Here is an 18,860-nt window from a genome sequence, read left to right as displayed (position 1 = left end):
AAATAGGGGCACAACCCAAATGCCATATGTTGCAGTATTTGACTTTGTTTGGCCCAAAGAAAGGGAGAAAAGCAATGGGGGGGGAGGGAGACAGAGAGACAGGTATTTTAGTTGGAATTTTTTAGAGTTACCCATAAAAGTTTATTTGAGGTCACACCCTTTTACCCTCTAAGAGCTGAGCCAACCAGAGCTCAGAGGGGAAGATGAGAAATATAGGAATTGGAGACAGCCTTGTGGACTTAGCAGCTGATTGACACAGGACCAAAAGACGTGTCTGCTATGAGGGCTGGAATGCTGCTAGCTGTGGAGATTCCCCAGATTGATTATTTGCTTTACAGGATTCTGAATTTTTTGGATAAGGACTGAAATGCTACCATTTTTCTCAAGCTCTGAAGAGTCCACGTGACACATAGGACACCTTATGGTTGCACTATAAAGACTGAGAAACCCTCTCTAAAAAAAGATCAGCAAGGAATGTGTGAGTGTGTACACATGCACGCTGAAGTATAAATTCATAGATTCCAAGGCCAGAAGTGACCATTGTGATCATCTAGTCTGACCTCCTGCATAATACAGGCCATAGAACTTCCCCCAAATAATTGCTGTTTGAACTAGAGCATATCTTCTAGAAAAACATCCAATTTTGATTTTAAAACTGCCAATAAACAAGAATCCACTGCAACCTTTGGTAAGGTGCTCCAATGGTTAATTACCCTCACTGTTAGAGAAGTTATGTTGGAACTAAATATTTAAATATATGTAACAGCAACAAAGTGGGGAGATCTGTATAAAGAACACCATGTAGATTTATTGCCTAACTCCTCTTGTTTAAAAGTTATTCATAGTATTCCAAGTACTATTTACAATGCTTCTGGGCATTAATGTTTGTTTATTAAGAAGCTGACTGGGAACAGCTAATTATCAGGGTTTTACATATAATAGCCCTGAGGTTTAACTTGTAATGCTTTCTGAAAAGTCCTGAAAAGACAGAACTCTGATCTGTACTTCAAACTGAGGTGCAGGAAGGAGAACATAACAGAGTTGTACATACTATTACTTTGACATTCCCCTACTACATCACACTTACACTAACATTAATCCTTCAAACTTGCAATTTACAAAATTACTGTCTCCATGACGAATATTAACAAGTGTGGCAGAATTTGTGGATGACACAAAGTTGGGAGGTATTGCCAATATGGAAGAGGACTGGAATATCATACAAAGATTCGGACGATCTTGAAAACTGCAGTTATAGAAATGGAATGAAATTTAATAGTGCAAAGTACAAGGTAATGCGTTTAGGGATTTCTGCTATGTTTTGGGGGACTTATCAGTTGGAAGTGACAGAGGAGGAAAAAGCCCCGGGGTGTATTAGTCCATCACAGGATGGCTATGAGATGCCAATGCAATGTGCCTATGAAAAAGGCTAATGGAATCCTAGGATGCATCAAGCAAGGTATTTCCAGAAGAGATAAGGAACTGTTGTAATCATTATACAAGGCAATGGGAAGACCTCAACTGGAATACTGTGTGCAATTCTGTTTCCCCATCTTTAAGAAAGATGAATTCAAACTGGAACAGGTGCAGAGAAGGGCTACTAGGATGATCAGAGGAATGGAGAACCTACTTTATGAGAGGCGACTTAAGGAGCTTGGCTTGGTTAGCCTAACAAAACAAAGAGCTGAGAAGAGATATGATTATCCCTCTGATGTATTTAGAGAGCAAACACCAGAGAAAGAGAGGAGTTATTTAAGTTAAGGGCCAATGTTGACACAAAAACAAATGGATATAAACTGACAATCAAGAAGTTTAGTCTTGAAATTAGAAAAAGGTTTCTAACCATCAGAGGAGTGAAGTTCTGGAACAGCCTTCCCAGGGAACTAGTGGAGGCAAAGATCCTAACTTGTTTCAAGACTGATCTTGATAAGCTCATGGAGCATATGGTATGATGAGATTGCCTACAGTGGCATATGCACCATCTGCGACTCCTATTAGCAAATAGCTCCAATGGCCAGAAATGGGACACTAGATGAGGAGGGCTCTAAATTACTACAGAGAATTCTTGCCCAGATATCTGACTGGTGGGTTTCAACCACATGCTCAGGATCTAACTGACTGCCATATTTGGGGTTGGGAAGGACTCCTCCCCAGCCCCCAGGTCAGAATGGCAGAGACCCTGGGGTTTTTTTTGCCTTCCTCTGAAGCATGGGGCACAGTTCACTTGCTGGTATGAACTAGAGTAAACGGTGGATTCTCTGTAACTTGAAGTCTTTACATCAAGATTTGATTACTTCAATAACTTAGCCAGAGGTTATGGGCCTATTACTGGAGTGGTTAGGTGAGGTTCTGAGACCTGCAACGTGCAGGAGGTCAGACTAGATGATCATGATGGTCTCATCTGGCCTTAGAGTCTCTGAGAATTTGATTTTTTTTAAATTGCAAAAAAATAAAAAACTATTTTTTCTTTTTATAGCTGCAGACAATTAATGTGGGGGAAAGGGTTGGGATTATGGCTGCACTGACAGCAGGGCTGTATGGGGTTCCTAGCACTCATAGCGGAGAATTCAGGGGGCTCCCTGCACAGCCCAGGGGCCCAGCACGCCCAGGTGTAAGGCTGCGGTCCTGGCATCTCAGAGCTGACCCACCAGACAGGGCTGCAGGGGAGACCACCCCACTGCTGAACAGGTCCTGCTGGGGACAGCCCCCACATTCCTGGCTAGTGATTGGGAGAACAGGGCCATGACAGCAAAGCTGCAGAGGACTCCCTGAATGGCTACAGGGCCACTGACACGCAATCCCCGCAGGCACAAGGTACCAGGGGGAGGTGCACTCACACTGACTGCTCCGGATGGATTTTATTTCCTCATTGATTTCACTGTATCAGATGAAATTGACGTTTATTGACATCTATCCATTTAAATCAAAGAACATAAGAATGGCCCTACTGGGTCAGACCAAAGATCCATCTAGCCCAGTATCCTGTCTTCTGACAGTGGCCAGTGCCAGGTGTCCCAGAGGGAATGAACAGAATAGGTAATCATCAAGTGATCCATCCCCTGTTGCTCATTCCCAGCTTTTGGCAAACAGAGGCTAGGGACACCATTCCTGCCAATCCTCGCTAATAGACATTGATGGACGTATCCTCCATCTAGTTCTTTTTTTAACCCTGTTATGGTCTTGGCCTTCACAACATCTTCTGGCAAGGAGTTCCACAGTCCAATGATTGTGCATTGTGTGCAGAAATACTTCCTTTTGTTTGTTTTAAACTTGCTGCCTATTAATTTCATTTGCTGATTCCTAGTTCTTGTGTGATGAGAAGTAGTCAACAACATTTCTTTACCTACTTTCTCTACACTAGTCATGATTTTATAGACCTCTATCATATATCCCCTTAGCTGTCTCTTTTCCAAGCTGAAAAGTCCCAGTCTTATTAATCTCTCCTCATACGGAAGCCATTCCATACCCCTAATCATTTTTGTTGACCTTTTCTGAACCTTTTCCAATGTATCTTTTTTGAGATGGGGCAACCACATCTGCACACAGTATTCAAGATGTGGGCTACCATGGATTTATATAGAGGCAACATGATATTTTCTGTCCTATTATCTATCCCTTTCTTAATTATTCCCAGCATTCTGTTCGTTTTTTTGACTGCCGCTGCACATTAAGTGGATGTTTTCAGAGAACTATCCACAATGACACCAAGATCTCTTTCTTGAACGGTAATAGCTAATTTAGACCCCATCATTTTATATGTATAGTTGGGATTATGCTTTCCAATGTGCATTACTTTGCATTTATCAATATTAAATTTCATCTGCCATTTTATTGCCCAGTCACCCAGTTTTGAGAGATCCTTTTGTAGCTCTTCACAGTCTGCTTGGGTCTTAACTATCTTCAGTAATTTTGTATCATCTACAAATTTTGCCACCTCACTATTTACCCTTTTTTCCAGATCATTTATGAATATGTTGAATAGGACTGGTCCCAGAACAGACACCTGGGGGACACCATTTTTTACCTCTCTCCATTCTGAGAGCTTACCATTTATACCTACCCTTTGTTTCCTATCTTTTAACCAGTTACCAATACATGAGCGCACCTTCCCTCCTATCCTGTGGCAGCTTACTTTGCGTAAGAGCCTTTGGTGAGGGTCCTTGTCAAAGGATTTCTGAAAATCTAAGTACACTATATCCACTGGATCCCCTTGGTCCACATGCTTGTTGACCCCCTCAAAGAATTCTAGTTGATTGGTGAGGCATGATTTCCCTTAACTAAAATCATATTGACTGTTCCTCAACAAATTATGTTCATCTATATGTCTGACAATATTGTTCTTTATTATAGTTTCATCCAGTTTGCCCGGTACTGAAGTCAGGCTTAGAGGCCTGTAATTGTCGGTATCACCTCTGGAGCCCTTTTTAAAAATTGGTGTCACATTAGCTATCCTCCAGTCATCTGGGCAGAAGCTGATTTAAATGATAGGTTACAGTTAGTAGTTCTGCAATTTCACATTTGAGTTCCTTCAGAACTCTTGGGTGAATACTGTCTGGTATCGGTGACTTATTGCTGTTTAATTTATCAAGTTGTTCCAAAACCTCCTTTAATGATACCTCAGTTTGGGACAGTTCCTCAGATTTGTCCCCTAAAAAGAATGGCTCTGGTTTGGGAATCTCCCTCACATCTCAGCCATGAAGACCGATGCAAAGAATTTATTTAGTTTCTCTACAATGGCCTCATCGTCCTTGAGTGCTCCGTTAACACCTCAATCATCCAGTGGCCCCACTGGTTGTTTAGCAGGCTTCCTGCTTCCAATGTACTTAAAAAAAAATTGCTATTACTTTGAGTCTTTGGCTAACTGTTCCTCAAATTCTTTTTTGGCCTTCCTAATTGTATTTTTACTCATTTGCCAGAGTTTATGCTCCTTTCTATTTTCCTCACTAGGATTTAACTTCCATTTTTTAAAGGATGCCTTTTTGCCTCTTACTACTTCTTTTACTTTGTTGTTTAGCCATAGTGGCTCTTTTTTAGTTCTCTACTATTTTTTTTAATTTGGGGGTATACATTTAAGTTGAGCCTCTATTATGGGGTCTTTAAAAAGTTTCCACACAGCTTGCAGAGATTTCACTTTTGGCACTGTACCCCTTAATTTCTGTTTAACTAACCGCCTCATTTTTGTGTAGGTCCTCTTTCTGAAATTAAATGTTACAGTGTTGGGCCGCTATAGTGTTTTTCCCCCCACATATTAAATTTAATTATATTGTGGTCACTATTACCAAGCAGTTAGCTATATTTACCTCTTGGACCTGATCCTGTGCTCCACTTAAGACTAAATCAAGAATTGCCTCTCCTCTGGTGGGTTCCAGGACCAGCTGCTCCAAGAAGCAGTCATTTAAGGTGTCAAGAAACTTTATCTTTGCTTCCTACCCTGAGGTGACATGTACCCAATCAATATGGGGATAATTGAAATCCCCCATTATTATTATCATTGAGTTTTTTATTTTAATAGCCTCTCTAATCTCCCTGAGCATTTCACAGTCACTCTCATCATCCTGGTCAGGTGGTCGGTAATATACCCCTACTGCTACATTCTTATTATTAGAGCATGGAATTTCTATCCATAGATATTCTATGGTACAGTTTGATTCATTTACAATTTTCACTTCATTCGATTCTGCACTTTCTTTCACATATAATGCCACTTCCCCACCAGCACGACCTTGTTGGGATATAGATATTCAGGCCTGCCTGTAAAGGCCTATACTTTAAGAATGTAGGTATATGTTTATCATTTAGCTAGTGATAGAGGTATACAAGAAAGAATCTGTGTAAGGGCCTTCTCTCACTGTGACAGTCTGAGTCCCTGTTCTTAGGCCAATGCCTTTGGCTAAGCAGCAGAGGCAGCCATAAGCTGGGAAGCATATGGTCACATCCTCACATTCCAAACTAGTCAATATGGGGCTGTTAGCAAGGTGATCATAGAATCATAGAATATCAGGATTGGAAGGGACCTCAGGAGGTCATCTAGTCCAACCCCCTGCTCAAAGCAGGGCCAATCCCCAATTTTTGCCCCAAATCCCTAAATGCCTCCCTCAAGGATTAAACTCACAACCCTGGGTTTAGCAGGCCAATGCTCAAAGCACTGAGCTATCCCTCCAATCTATCATCTCCAGAGAAAGGGAAGAGCCTAGAAGGGGTAAAGGGAAATTTAGGTTGATAGTTTTCTGTCTGGTAAGAACTCACTTATCAATAGACACAGCTGGGAAACCCTTATGTCTTTATAGATGTAGTTGTGAAATCCTCACTTCTGTATTGCTTTGTCATTATAGTTCCCACTTTGCTACTGTCTATTTGCATGGTCTCTGTCTGGTTCTGTGATTGTTTCTGTCTGCTATATAATTAATTTTGCTGGGTGTAAACTAATTAAGGTGGTGGGATATAATAGGTTAGTTAATCATGTTACAATATGTTAGGACTGGTAAGGTAAATTTCAGTAGAATGATTGGTTAAGGTATAGCTAAGAATATTCCTATATAAATTAGGGGCAAACAGGAAGTAAGTTGGGATTTGAAAATAAGGAAAAAGGAACTTGGATTTAAGCTTGCTTGAAGTTCACCCCAGTAAACATCTAATTGTTTGCACCTTCGGACTTCGGGTATTGTTGCTCTCTGTTCATGCAAGGACCAGGGAAGTGGGAGAGTGAAGGAATAAGTTCTCAAACAGACCTTTTCTGTCCTTCCGATATATTTTGTACCTTGGTATTACTGTATCCCATTGATTAGCCTCATTCCACCAAGCTTCTGTGATGCCTATTATATCAATATCCTCATTTAATATGAGGCACTCTAGTTCACCCATTTTATTATTTAGACTTCTAGCATTGGTATACAAGCACTTTAAAAACTTGTCTCCTTTTGGCTGTCTGCCATTACATGATGTAATTGAATGGGACTCTTATTTAACTGCTTCTGATCAGATCCTGCCTGTATTTTATCCTTTTCCATCCTCTCGTTCTCTATTAATAAATCCTCCCCTAAGGAATGTCCAAACCATGTGCTCCTCCACATCTGTTGGCTTTCCCCCAGCCCTTAGTTTAAAAACTGCTCTATGACTTTTTTAATGTTAAGTGCCAGCAGTTTGGTTCGATTTTAGTTTAGGTGGAGCCTATCCTTCCTGTATAGGCTCCCCCTTTCCCAAAAGTTTCCCCAGTTCCCAATAAATCTAAACCATCCTCTCAGCCACACATTGAGACTCTGCAGTTCTGCCTGTCTAACTGGCCCTGCATGTGGAACTGGGAGCATCTCAGAGAATGCTACCAGGGAGGTCCTGGACTTCAATCTCTTACCTAGCCATCTAAATTTGGCTTCCAGGACCTCTCTCCTATCCTTCCCTATGTCATTGGTACCTACATGTACCACGACCACCGGATCCTCTCCAGCACTACACATAAGTCTATCTAGACGTCTTGAGAGACCCGCAACCTTCGCATCAGGCAGGCAAGTCACCATGTGGTTCTCCCGGTCATCACAAACCCAACTATCTATGTTTCTAATGATAGAAGAAAAGGAGTATTCTGGCACCTTAGAGACTAAAATTTATTTGAGCATAAGCTTTCGTGAGCTACAGCTCACTACATCAGTTGCATTCAGTGGCTACCTTCAGTCCTTTTGATATGATGTCCATCTGTCTGGTTTTGGAAAGGAAGATGTCTGTCTGTATCTGTATGAGTTTTTTCATGAAGTTGATAGATTTCCACTCCATACGGCTAAATTCAGTGCCTTGCATAATGACAGGTTTCAGAGTAGCAGCCGTGTTAGTCTGTATTCGCAAAAAGAAAAGGAGTACTTGTGGCACCTTAGAGACTAACAAACCCATTACTAATGCCTGCCTCTTTCTAATAGCTAGAGTTCCCTCCCCCGGAGAGGTATCCTCAGTGCGAGAGGATACCACATGATCATCTGGAAGGAGGGTCCCAACTATGGGATTGGTTCCATCTGCTTCAGTTAGATGCCCTCCTTCCCTGGGACTTTCCTCCTCCTCAACAGCACAGAGGCTGTCAGACCGGGGGACACCGTTCTACTGTGTCCTGGAAAGTCTCATCAATGTACCTCTCTGTCTCCCTCAGCTCCTTCAGTTCAGCCATTCTGGTCTCCAAAGCCCGTATACGGTCTCTGAGAACCAGGAGCTCCTTGCACCGAATGCATACATACGCCACGTGCCCATAGGGCAGGTAATCATACATGCTGCATTGGGTGCAATAAAGTGGGTAACCCCCACTCTGTTGCTGGACTTCTGCGTGCATTCCCTTTTTACTCCTGCAGCTGGTTCCTTTGCTGTTCTTTTGTTTATATCAAAGGAGTATTAAAAGCCTGACAAGCCTATTAATAAATCAGCTATTAGATTGTTTTCCTTTCAATCAAATTGACCTCACCCACTTCCTCCTCTAAATCTGTCTATTTGTCTCCATTCCTCTTTCCACCTCTCTCTTTCCCTAGTCCTTTTTCATTCCTCTCCATAACCACAACTGGTCGTGTCATCTATTAGTTGACACTCGGTATCAAAGACGTGGGTTCTAGCTCCAGCTCTGTCACTGACTTGTACATCAGCTCACAGAAACTGGCCTCTTTATTTGTTTCCTTATTAGTAAAACAGTGATAATGTCCGTGCCTGGGGCCCAAATCAGACCAGGCCCAAAACAAAAGTTAGAAGTTATTGGATAGCCCTTGCCAACAGTAACCCTGAAAATGGTCTCTTTCTTGGCTTCCACCAATAGACATGTTTCTTTCTAGAAACAAGGTCAGAAAACATGATACTTATTTGCAGGGTGGATAAAAATCAATGATTTAAAAAAAAAAATCGAATTTTTTTGATGAAATGCTTTTTGAGGAAAAAACTATCTTTAGATAGTTTTAATTAAGATATCTTTGAGATATAATGTATCTTATCATGGAACAGGGATTATAAAACTAATTCTATAGCGTGAGAATATATTCATGTAATGTTTAAGAAAAGTTTTGTAAATGAGTTTCAATAATTCATGGATTAGGGACCCAATTTTATGGGGTTCCAGGGGCTTCTGTGTAGATTATTTAGGTTAATCTTTCTATCTACCCAATGGGACTCAATGCTCAGTCTGGAATATACCATCAGAGATGCTTAGTTTTGCAGTTTTCTAACTGTGGATTTGTGTCTCCACTCCAGAGATAACATTTTTGCTGTAAACAAGCAAGTTAACAAACAATTTATAGAGGTGAGAAACAACAGACCTCAACCTTACTGTCCCTCTGCAAATTTGTGCACAAAAAGTCAATCCCTTACCTCTCTCTAAAAGTGCAAAGTTTCAAAACGTTCAATGAATAGAAGATGGTTGGGGATGGAATAGATCTGGACAAGGAGAAGAAGTCTGGAGATAAATGTGAAAAGGGAGGGACAGGCAGTAGAAACAAAAGTGAAACTGTTTGAGCAGCATATTCCAGAAGTCTTGAGGTCTTTCTGAGTGTAGCCTTCATTGATTTGAGATCTACCATACCATTATCTCACTAGAAAGGAAAACCTATAATGGCAGCAGGCCATAAAAGAGACCCAGTTTGGGAATAAGAACCATTCAAGAAACATGTTTGCTGATGATGTTTTAAAGAAAGTCACACCAGTGAACTGGTGGAAGTCACTTAAGCCAGGGGTCTCAAACTCAATTTACCTTAGGGCCAGTGCCAGTCCTCAAATCCTCCCAGCAGGCCAATAATGTCACTGCAGATGGTGTTCACACCACCTCCCAGCCCGTTTCCCATCCTTTGTCCTCGCTCCCTTGGCCTCATGCCGCCCCGGCTGACTGCCCGGGCGATTAGTGACACTGCTTCCATGGATGACTCTGCCTGGCAACTAATGATGCTGCCTCCATGGCCAACTCTGCTCGGCGACTAGCGATGGTATATCTCTGTCCCTCTCCCCAGCCAACAGGAACTGCAGAGGGCAGCGCCTGCAGCAGACAGCCGGCAGTGTGGCTGCATGGGTCTCTCCTCCACAGCTCCGCCGGCAACAACAAGGATAGGGAACCACTTGCAGGGAGCGGAGCTGCCCGAGGTGAATGACACTTTGCCAAGTGCAACCCCCGAGAGGGTCCCAGGAGCAGCAGGATGGAGCAACATAGTGGGGAGGGGCATGTGAATCTCTCCTGCCCGCTCCTCTCCCGCCCTCTCCACTGGCAGCCATGAGGGCCGGATGAAAGAACTTTTTAAAAATTTTCTGCGAGCCGCAGTGGTGAGGTTCTTAGGTGGCCCACAGGCCAGGACTTTGAGACCCCTGCTTAAGCACTTGGATTCAGAGACTGTTGAAGTGGTAATCTCACTTTTAACAGCAGTAGCTTCTTCTGCTGGTGTAAAAAGAATATTTTCTTCCTTTGGACCAATTCATTCCAAATTGAGAAATCATTTGGGACCTCAAAAAGCAGGAAAGCTTGTTTTTCTTTTCCAGATTGTGAACAAAACAGGAAAATGAAGGTGAAGACTACTGAGTTAGCAGCAAAAGCCAATATTTTAAGTTTCTCATGTTGACCTGGCTGCCATAGTCTATTTAATTTTTTTTTTAATATTTCATTTAACTATTTTAATTTAAAACAATTTTAACAAAAACAAACCTGATTCTAAAAAACTTGAATGTTTAACTAAATTCAAAAATTTATATGCTTGTTTTGTTAAAATATTATATGTTTGCTGAAGAAAAAAATCCAGAATCCATAACATTGTTGTTTTAGTTAAATAAAACAATTGAAATGTCTGTCTGGTGATGTTCTCCTCCTAATACAGCATGGCAAGAAAATCCTCCAAATATTAATGATTAACCTGTTGAACTGGAAATAGTTCACCTCCCAATGCCTTCATAAATATCTGCTTCATTTACCTTTGGTAAATGAAATAACCAAACAATCATTCATTTTCTGATATAGCTGTAAAAATAATCTGAAAAGTTTTCAAAATAAATCACTGTTTAAAAATGTAGTGTGTACCTTCTAAAAATGAAACCTACATCTATCTCTGAATTGTGACGAATATGTATTAAAGGTTATAACAACCAACAAGAATGCACTTTTATGTAGAAATCCATGATTAAATCAAGACTCCCCGACTAGTGATTTAAATCGTGATTTAAATCAATTTGATTTAAATCAAATCCACCCTGGTTATTTGGGGGTTACCACATCCATATTTCCTGACTTTTCTCAACAGGTACGTCAGAGAAAGTTAGATATGCTTAAATCTGAATCTACAAGCGCTAGAGTGCAAGATGCAGCCTTTTGTGCTGCTATCTTTTGCAAGGTTTGGGGGGTATTCGGAGCACAGCAAGGAGTATATTTTTCCTGATCAACAGTGACATAAGAATAAATTTGACATACTCCATTGTGAGAAAAGAACAACTTATTTACCAGATTTTTTTCTTAATTTTGAATAACTATTTGGGTTTCACTTTTCCCTGCTCTTTCCATGTTATTTTTATTGTATTGAATATATTTGTCAAGATTTACCCTGGAGATTGTATGTTGTAATCATTCTAGTCTCACACTGAATTGACAGTACAGTAATACTTATAAGGATTTACTGCTTTTAATTCTATAAAGTAATTTTAAAAAATACATTTATGAACTATCTTCGTTCATCTGAGGTTCAGATGTTGAATCTTCCGAATGTCCAGTTATGTTTTGTCCTCTTGTTCTATTTCAAGTTTCCTTTTAAAGCTTTCATTAAAAACAGCAGTAAGCACGTTTAAGATATGCTTGTGTTTTTAATTAATGCTTTGTAATGCTTTCTCTGTGATTTGTATTTATTAAACTGAAATCCTGATTTAAGTTAAATTTCTCACAGTTCAGCACAGTGATTTGAATAAGTCCACCTAGCACACTCTTGAGAATAAAAAATTGTTTGACTCACTTCAGTTTTCCAGCTGAATACAACTGAAGAAATCCCATGAAAAAATGATTAATCAAAAATATTCAGTTAAATGTACTGTTCAATTCAGATTGATAGAAACTATTAGTTTTATCATTCTCAATTCAAGATTAGACAATTAAGAATGTTACTGTGCACAAAGACACTGATGTATATCCACTGACACTCCAAATGCAAGCTACTGTCACACTGGTTACAAGTGAAACTTGACAGGCAATTAGGAGAAGGCAGAGAGATTTATCAAGCGCAACTAGATTCTCCCTGACAGCTTCTGAACTCAGTACTCTTAAGAATTTTCATACTGGGAAATATATCACACTTTTTTCAAACATATTAAAGATTTTTTTTTAAAACTACCCAAACTTCTTGCATAAGAACATTGTTGCCCAATGCGAGGGCACTAGACTAGTCTGGAGGCAAGGAAGAAGAGCAATAAGGGCAAGGTTAAATAAACTACTGGATTCCCCTCGCCGCCCGCCTTGCCGTCTCCCCTCCACCTTTCCAATGTAAATGTGATCTGGCTGGAGGCCTTCTTCTTAAAAGCCACCTTCTATTCATGTAGCTGCCACAAAGCAGCCAGCAGCAGGAGAAGTTCACATGAAGAAAGCTGTAGTGTCAGATACCAGTTCTACAAATCAAATTTTCCTTCTCTCTGCTGCCATGGTAGTCAGGTTAGCAAAGAAAGTATATTTGGCATGGCCTCCAGGAATTCTCAATGTATACTATTTCCAAAGAGCATGCAAACTTTGAAATGCAGGAAAAAGGAAAAGCCAAAAAAAATAAATAAAAGAGAAGACAGAAACCTCACCCATTCTTCACCAAGAAATAAAACAGTAATAAAAAGACAGAATGTTACCAGATAAAAGGAGAGAGAGCACATCACTCTCTCAGGACATCAAACAAAGGAATAAAGGGTAAGGTGTCCCATATACAAATGGGTGGGAAGAGTTCTAACAAATAAGATTTATATAGGCTATGTCTAGAGCCTATGTCGGCATAACTTAGGTCACTCAGGGGTGTGAATAAACCACCCCCTTGAGTGACATAAGTTACACCAACATAAGCGCTCATGTCCACAGAGTTTCTCCAGTTGACATAGTTCTGCCATTTGCGGATGTCGTTTTATTATGCCAATGGGAGAGCTCTCCCATCAGCATAAAGCGTCTTCACCAGATGCGCTGCTGCAACGCAGCTTCATCAGTACAGCTGCGCTGCTGCAGCACTATAGGTGTAGACATGACCTTAGTCTCTTCATGGCACTTAGCACCCTACAAAGCCCCTGTAAAATACAGAAGTATTGCCACCTCATTTTGCTGATGAGAATTGAGGCACAGGTAACTGATTTGCCCATAGTCATATATGAAGCCTGTGACAAAATCAGGAACTGAACAAAGTTCCCAAGTTCCAGTCCAATGCTTGAACTGCAAAACCATCCTTTCCCTTCTTCATTAAGACCTGCCCACTCCTGCTACCTCCTTTGAATTGATTTAGAAGTAGCACTTATTTATACTAAGAGAGGGCTCAGAGGTCCTCTGTTATGTAGGAAATCACAGCACCAAATGTATTCACTCACTAGTAGCATTGTTCTAAGTTTTCAAGATGTGCTGGTAGCAAATACCAGCTCAGTCACCATGCTTTATTATACAAGCTAACTTAGCTGCCATCGTGTCCTATGTTCTAAATACAAAAGAACCCGCCAAGTTACACTACCACACTTTGCCACTTCAAATGAGTCTAATTTTCCAACAAAAGTAATGATAAAAAAAATCCTCCAAAATGATGTATTTTTGAAGGAGCATCATATTTTTCACTAGTCATAATTATACTTAAATGGCTTGTTGTTTAATAGGACCTTTTTGTCAATCTACACCTAAAATATTAAAATTCAGTGCAAAAATTCTTCAGAGTTGAGTGTCTGAGAACATGCACAGTTTTAAATCAGTAAAATTTTCCAGAAAACAAATCCATAATAATTTCAATCTAAACTAAAGCTAGCAAGGCAAGAGGTTTTTTATGTTAGATATGAGTACAGTATTTACATAGTTGCTATCTAATACAATTGTATATGCTCCAGAAAAGGGACACAATGAAAATGTGCAGCTGGAATGTCAATTTTCAGGTTTTAAAAGATTGAATGCAGAGCATTCTCCAGGAGAGGTATCAGAATGACCATCCAAATGAACTCAATTGTTTCAACATCCCCAGGTGCTTCATAAGAATTTCAATCAAAACTGAGGCATTTATTTGCACATTCTCCTGCTGTGTTTGAAACCTAAAAAACACAGCAGCATTGTGCCAGTACCGAAGAAGCAAAAAGTGAAACTTACTAATCGAGCTTCACTGTCCACACTGAATGATTTGTAGGTAACAAATGAATATGGTAGAAGAAATTAAGATTTGTTAAATTCTTTTAATCATCTAAAACACCCAGCTTTAAATTACATCATCGTGATAATATCCCTTTAACCAAACCAACTGATTTTACCACCTGGCTAGAAAATTCATATATAATTCATTAGTCAAAAAAAAATCTATGCAATCTGATTTTCATGAGCAGTTTCCATTATTTTTGAGTTTCATAAATAGCAGAAGCTTTAACAAAATAAAATTGATTATTAAGTTTCATGCTCTGACTGAAGTTTATGGCTTACATCGTTTACATAATTGTTGCGCTAGTTATGCCGAGTAGCACATGAATTGGTACAACTGGTAGGACTTATATGGGTACCTTGGAAAATATAGGATATTGAAAACAAATTAAGTCTTGGTAAAGGCTGGATCCAGGGATACGCTAGCAGAAGCTGGTAGTTGTACCTAAGTAACAGTGATTACTTTAAGCAGTATTTATAACAAAATAAAGCTCTTCTTATATAGTGCTTTTCATCAGTGCTTTACAAAGGAGGTCAGTATCCATTTTACAAAAGGAGAAACTGAGACACAAGAGATGAAGTGACTTGTCAAAGGTCACCCAGCAGGCGAGCTGGGAACAGAACTCAGTGTCCTGAGTTTTAGTCCAGTGCTCTATCCATTAAGCAACACTATGTCCCTCTATTCACAACTCTATTTCAGAAGTACTAACATGGATCTTCACAGGGAAGATATGTCAGCAGTTTTCTCCCTTTAGCACTATGACTTCCAGCGGGAATCTTTCACTTCTGTAGCAATTTTTGTGGGGGAATCTGCCGATAGAGGTTCCTCCACAAGTATGTCATTTTGAAGTATCTGCCAGTGTGCAATTTAATGGACCCAGAGAACACAAATATTGAACATGCACTTACGTCACAGCAGACCATAAATTACTCAAAACCAAAAAAAGTTGTCCTGTGGCCATTCTTCCTACCACCCAAACACTTAAAAATTTATATTTAATTTATAAGCACCAGAAGGAACAGGACTTAACGTGTAAGACAGGTAAACGTGAGGGCCTTAAAAAGTTGAGAATTCCCTTTCAAACAAACCGAGGTTTATGATTTTATTGTGAAAGCATAGGTCACCATAATCCATGAGGACAAAACAATTTCTAACCACCATTTTCACAGTTCCTTGCAATCATTACAAGACAGATCAGGTAAAGACTCAAAAAACAACGTTCTGAAAGAAGTCCCTAACAACTACTCCAAAGAAGCCACGTGATCATATGCACCAATATGTATTATGAAGTTCTGTAAAAATGTAAGCAAAAGTGTTAAACCATCTCATCACAGTCACATTTTATAATAGGGTTGAACATCACTTTGTTAAACAAAGACTTGATTACAATTCCAATGGTTATAAAGAGTCACAAATTGTATAGTTTAAATTACAAACAGTTGTGGAATTTTTCTAACATCAGACCCAATTAAACATACTACACTTAAAATAATAAATTATCAATCAATCATTAAATTAAGTCAGAAAAAATAAAAATAGTAACTTAACAGAAAACAAAAAGCGTTAGGGCTTGTTTATACTTGAAACGCTACACCAGCACAGCAGTAGCATTGTAGGACTTCGGTGTAGACACTACCTACGCCAACAGGAGGGGTTCTCCCATCAGCATAGGTAATCCACCTCCCCAATAGGTGGTAGCTAAGTCAACAGAAGAATCCTTTGGTCAACCCAGTGTCATCTACACCAAGGGTTACGTTGGATTACCCATGTTGCTCATGTGTGGACTTTGAACATCCCTGAGCAACGCAGCTGGGTTGACCTAACTTTTTAGTTTAGGCCAGGACTTAGAAAGGTGGCGCCAACAGCTAGTCTCCACTTTCTTTTAGATCCCCCATCAAATAAAAGGGAGGGGTTGAGGAAAGCAGTCGATTTGAGCAACTTTAATTATTATTATTACTATTTTTTGTAATACAGGAGATAATGCTACCACTACAAGACTTTAAGCATTTATGTAATGTTCATATCATGTCAATGAGTAACAAATCAGCCTTATGTTTTTCAAATACTTCCAAATTAGTCCACTTTTTTAAAGCTGCTGTGATATATCTTACCTGCTTTAGGTCTATTTACTTTTTTCATTCCAGCAGCCTCACATTCATTTTCTCCATTACACTTTTCCATGGAGCTTATTTCTTCAAGAGATTCCACAGCCTGTGTAGAATTTATATTTATACCACATATTCTAGAAAGAGCTCTTATATGCCTAGAGCCATTCTGCTGTTTCTCTTCTACCTGCAAAAACAGAAATTCAGGGTAGCATTTTCCCTACCCTTAATGCAAAAGTGAAAAATCTGCCTTTAATAGAATCAAAAAATATTAGGGTTGGAAGGGATCTCAGGCGGTCATCTAGTCCAACCCCTTGCTCAAAGCAGGACCAATTCCCAACTAAATCATCCCAGGCAGGGCTTTGTCAAGCCTGACCTTAAAAACCTCAAAGAAAGGAGATTCCACCAGCTCCCTCGGTAACCCATTCCAGTGCTTCACCACTCACCTAGTGAAAAAGTTTTTCCTAATATCCAACCTAAACCTCCCCCACTGCAACTTGAGACCATTACTTCTTGTTCTGTCATCTGCTACCACTGAGAACAGTCTAGATCCATCCTCTTTGGAACCCCCTTTCAGGTAGTTGAAATCAGCTATCAAATCCCCCTTCATTCTTCTCTTCTGCAGAAGAAACAATCCCAGTTCCCTCAGCCTCTCCTCATAAGTCATGTGTTCCAGTCCCCTATAATCATTTTTGTTGCCCTCCGCTGGACTCTTTCCAATTTTTCCACATCCTTCTTGTAGTGTGGGGCCCAAAACTGGACACAGTACTCCAGATGAGTACATCCTTGAAAGATATATAGTTCTTTTCCATATTTAAATGTATTACAGAAAATACCAGTTCAGACTATACAAAAATATTAAAATCTAAATTTCTCCTGTTGCCAATTTAAGACAATAATTAGGTACTACCCACATCCAAACTTTAGTAGCTCTCTGCAATTTTGAAGTTTGGTTATACAGGTCAGGATTAATCATTCCTTCTCTAAGTTTGCAAGTTACTCTAGTCCAAATTCTGCCACCCTTTATTTACGCTGAATAGTCCCATAGATTTTCAGTGGTACCTGCTGAGAAGTAAGGTACTATTCATACATAAGGAAAAAATCAAGCCTCTACTATGTATATTTGTGTGTATACACATGGATACATGAAAATAAATAAATGTGCTTTTAATATAAATGGCCATCCACAAAAGCAGCAACTTCTACTTATGACTTCTATTCAACAGAAGCCTTAAAATTAAAGATATACTAAAATGAGGACATACTGAATTTTTTTCTATATCAGAGGCTTTGCTGTCTTGTAGCCACACTGTGACTCAGTGTATTGACATTTTTGAATTATCCATCTTAAGAAAGGACCTTCTTTTCTGAAATGCTTTTGCCAGGACATTCAAAACATTTTACAGTCCAGTCTCTCAGTAACCCAGTGACGTATAGGCCAACCCTGCAATCCACGCGTTGGCTACAGTAAGACTTGTATATAGTCTGAATTCTGATACTTTTTACCATAGGTAGCACTTTTACTTCAATGGTGAATTTCGAGTAGTAATGGGACTACTTGAGGAATAAGGTGCAATTCAGCATGAGTTAAGGTCAGAATCTGACCCATTACGATTACTTGCATGAGTAAGAATTAATTACTGTTGGCATATTTTAGTTGTGGTGCTACATAGCTAAATGTTTCCCCATCCCATTTTTCTTTTTACCTCAGTCAACTTAATTTCTGGAACCAGCTGTTCATTTTCTTTCTTCAGACAGATTGTGTTATTTTTTCCTGGGGGTATAAACCTTGGCTTTTTAGCTGAATTCCCTAGACGTTGACTTGGAGCTGCTGATCGCCTCATATTTACTTCTGCCAGTCTGAAAAACAGCAGATACAGAAATTTTGGGGGGCAAGAACCTTTAACGGCAGAAATATTTCAGGATATCACTCTACATGCACATCTTAAAAATGAAAGCATCTATCACACAGTCTGTATCTCAGATCATTTCCAAGAACAATTTTAGTTCTCAGGTTTAACATACTATATGTACAAAACTGATGTAAGATGTTCAAACAAGACATGCAACTACTGTAATTAAAAAGAGAGAAATGGAAATAGTAAACTGTATCTTTACTAATCCACACTGTAGGACTCGGTCATTAACATTTCCACTTTCACCTGAGAAGTCAATGATGCACTTCTCAAGAACAAGAGGTACTTTAAGGATGAACAGTATACAAATTGCTTTTCTACAAACTGTACATGGACTAATAAAGACAGACATTTGGGAATGGAAACTTCTCTTGTGCCCTCCACAGCTATTCTTGAAAAATCCATTACTGTACTTATAAACAGAGTACTGAATGTTCAAGATGCGCATTTGAGGTTAGAATTCTGCCTTTAATAATCAACTAATTAATAATCAATTAATAATCAAACTGGTTGTGTAAACTCCCCTT

General features: G+C 39.5%; 1 protein-coding gene across 2 annotated transcripts in view; it reads right to left on the bottom strand.

Annotated features, from left to right (window-relative positions):
- Window positions 1-18,860, bottom strand: part of RAD54B (RAD54 homolog B) — a 124,060-nt gene that overhangs the window by 96,294 nt on the left and 8,906 nt on the right. For both annotated transcript variants that reach the window (XM_048841216.2, XM_048841217.2), the window contains exons 2-3: window positions 18,124-18,277; window positions 16,424-16,604 (exon numbers count right to left, since the gene is read on the bottom strand). In XM_048841216.2, coding sequence (XP_048697173.2) covers window positions 16,424-16,604; window positions 18,124-18,261 — 319 coding nt within the window. In that variant the 5' untranslated portion in view covers window positions 18,262-18,277. The remainder of the gene's footprint in view (window positions 1-16,423; window positions 16,605-18,123; window positions 18,278-18,860) is intronic.

The sequence above is a fragment of the Caretta caretta genome, chromosome 2 (genome assembly GCF_965140235.1).
Source record: "Caretta caretta isolate rCarCar2 chromosome 2, rCarCar1.hap1, whole genome shotgun sequence".
In the NCBI taxonomy this organism is placed as follows: Eukaryota; Metazoa; Chordata; order Testudines; family Cheloniidae; genus Caretta; species Caretta caretta.
This window is presented reverse-complemented; position numbering and strand designations above follow the sequence as displayed.